This window comes from Nestor notabilis, unplaced genomic scaffold (assembly GCF_000696875.1).
Source record: "Nestor notabilis isolate BGI_N333 unplaced genomic scaffold, ASM69687v1 scaffold21953, whole genome shotgun sequence".
In the NCBI taxonomy this organism is placed as follows: domain Eukaryota; kingdom Metazoa; phylum Chordata; class Aves; order Psittaciformes; family Psittacidae; genus Nestor; species Nestor notabilis.
This window is the reverse complement of record NW_009923582.1, coordinates 4,850-7,304: the sequence shown is the minus strand read 5'-3', so window position 1 is coordinate 7,304 and position 2,455 is coordinate 4,850. Positions and strand designations below refer to the sequence as shown.

Genomic DNA, 2,455 nt, shown 5'->3' with positions numbered 1-2,455 from the left:
TGATGGGCTCCGCCACCAAAGGCTGCCCGGGCGCCCAGTGCTCGGGATCAGAGCTGGGGGGACGGGGGGGTCCGGCAGGAGCTCACTTACGTTCCACTGGGCACCTGCACGCTGCCCACACGGTCACAGAAGCCATAAGCCCAGAGGCTGGGCACGTCGTCCTCCTGGATTTCCATCTTGTTGCCCTTGAAGTCAGCGGACTCGTACAGGGAGATTTTGTGTTCCTCGGCCTCCTGGGGAAGACAAGGTGTGGGTCATGCAGCACGGCGTGGAGCAGCACGGGTCCAGGCCAGACCCCACTGGGTGCTTCTGCTGCCGCCCCACTCACCATTTTGATGGGACGCATGGACATGAAGCAGTCGCTCCGGTAGCTGCTGGACCAGGTGTCCCAGCGAGGGTATTCCCCCTTCTCCAGGATGAACATCTCCCCGCGCATGTTGGCCTGCTCGTAGGCCACCCAGCTGGGGACATGGGGAGGACAAGACAGCGGCTCCGCTCTTGCTCTGCCTGCCTGCAGGGTGCCAGAGCCGGGCTGGCCGGGTGTCGGGACTGGTCCCACCATCCTGATCCCACCTTTATGGCACGTGCAGAGCTGGCAGCGCTGAGCGGGCAGGCTCACACTCACTGGTGCACACATGCAAGGCCTGCAGCAGACACCGGCGTGCTCGTGGTGCTGCCCTTGCTGAGCCCGCGGAGCTGCTGGTGAGCCCCACACGCTGCTCACCAGAGACTGGTCCTGGCATTATCACAGCACTTTGCTTTCCCTGTTGCCCCATGGAGCGTGGGGCAGGGCTGCCAGGGCTGTGCAATCCTGGCACGCTCGCATGCTTGGCTGCAGAGCTGCAGCCAGCTCTGGCTCTAATCCCGTTCCCAGAGTGCAGGTGCTCGGGGCTTGTTCAGCTGCAATGTCAGCTCTTTAGCAGTGCTGTGCTGTGAACGTCACTAACATGGGGTTCCAAAAGCCAGGCACCAGAAGAGCCCTGCATTCCCCTTGGAGGGGGATAGTACCTGTTCTGCAGGCACCAACAGGTATTTTCTTAATGGCAGGAGATGTGTTTTGGCGCCACAGGCAGCACAACCACACACTGGCTTCTGAGGCTCAGCTTGGTTGGTTCTGCTGTTCTTTCTCTGAGTAAATTTGTGGCACGGAGTCTCACCAGTGATTCTCAAGGACACTCTGAGGACCCCAGTGTCACGTAAGTGCTCTGTTCTCCAAGTCTCACCCTTCCATTCCGAGTGCAGCTGCCTGCCTGTCACACCCGAGCTCCTTTGGGGCTGCTCCATCCCCTCTTTGTTTCAAGAAGAGTTGGATGTTCTGGCTTCTTAATAAAGAAGTTGTCACTGGTGCTACTTGGTGTCATTCAAGGTGGTCACGGGTCAACTTGCCCAGTGTGTCAGGGCAAGCTGTGTCCCATCCCACACATCCTCCTTGCAGCACTGGCTGCCCTGGCACTGCTGCGCTGCCTTCCCAGGCACGGTGTTTCCATGGCCCTGGCCACCAGCCTGCTCCAAGGCACCTGCATCATTTCACCCTGGCTATTCTAAAACCTGCAGTCACATTTCATGGTCAGCTTCAGGCAGCAGATCTGAGGGACGCCTGTCCTTGGCCTCTGCCTTTGCCTCCACTGCCCTTTGCTTTGCAAATGGCCCTGGCATCCTCCCCCTGCCCATGCCATCCTGCACCCCTCAAGGGAGACCCACGGTCTGGTCCTGCCCCGCTCTCTGCCCGGACTGCAGAGAAATGCACATGGTGCTGTGCCCAGGGCTGCTCCCAGGACCATGTCCCCACCTCCCCAGGGCATCCCCGTGGCCACGGTCCCCTCCATGGCCAGGGTCACTTACGGTCCAGAGGTGACGATGACGCTGCGCACCCGGTCGAAGCCGCGGTCCCCCAGGTTCAGGCACTCGGTGGTGAACTCCATCTGCCTGCCCTGGAAGTTCTCCTGGTCGAAAACGATGATCTGGGGCAGAGGGGAAGGGTTGGATGGGACAGGCAGGGGAGGGGAGGGCGGCACGTGCACCATCGGCCCCAGCCGCACTCGGAAGGAGCTGCTTCTCCAGGAGCTGCGTCCGTGCCGTGGCCTTTGCTGCCTGGCATATGCAACATGTCCCTGGAGCCCTCACATTGCTCACCCCTTGTCCCCAGGCCTGCTACACTGCCTTGGTGGCACGCTGGCCTGGTGGTTTGGTGCTGGTCCTGTCACCCACAGCCTCCTTCCCCAGGCCCTGGAGCAGCTCCGGGCCCCTGCATGGAGGGAGGTGACCAGAGGCACCCTGATACCACGACCTGGGGAGAGCATTTCTAAAGCCTGTGGTCCCCAATGAGCTGCCCAGTCAAGGGGCACCCAGAGCATCCCTCCTGCAGAAGCCCCACAAGCGGCTGCCCAAATCCTGCTCCCCTCCTGCACCCAGAGAAGGGGCCTTCTTGCTGGAACACCAGAGATCTCCTTCTGCC

The 2,455-nt window shown here is 61.3% G+C and overlaps 1 protein-coding gene across 1 annotated transcript in view; it reads right to left on the bottom strand.

The window, feature by feature from the left end:
- Positions 1–86: 86 nt before the first annotated feature.
- CRYBB1 (crystallin, beta B1) overlaps positions 87–2,455 on the bottom strand; it is a 4,344-nt gene continuing 1,975 nt past the window's right edge. The window contains exons 3-5 of the mRNA XM_010012234.1: positions 1,843–1,961; positions 329–461; positions 87–233 (exon numbers count right to left, since the gene is read on the bottom strand). Coding sequence (XP_010010536.1) covers positions 87–233; positions 329–461; positions 1,843–1,961 — 399 coding nt within the window. The remainder of the gene's footprint in view (positions 234–328; positions 462–1,842; positions 1,962–2,455) is intronic.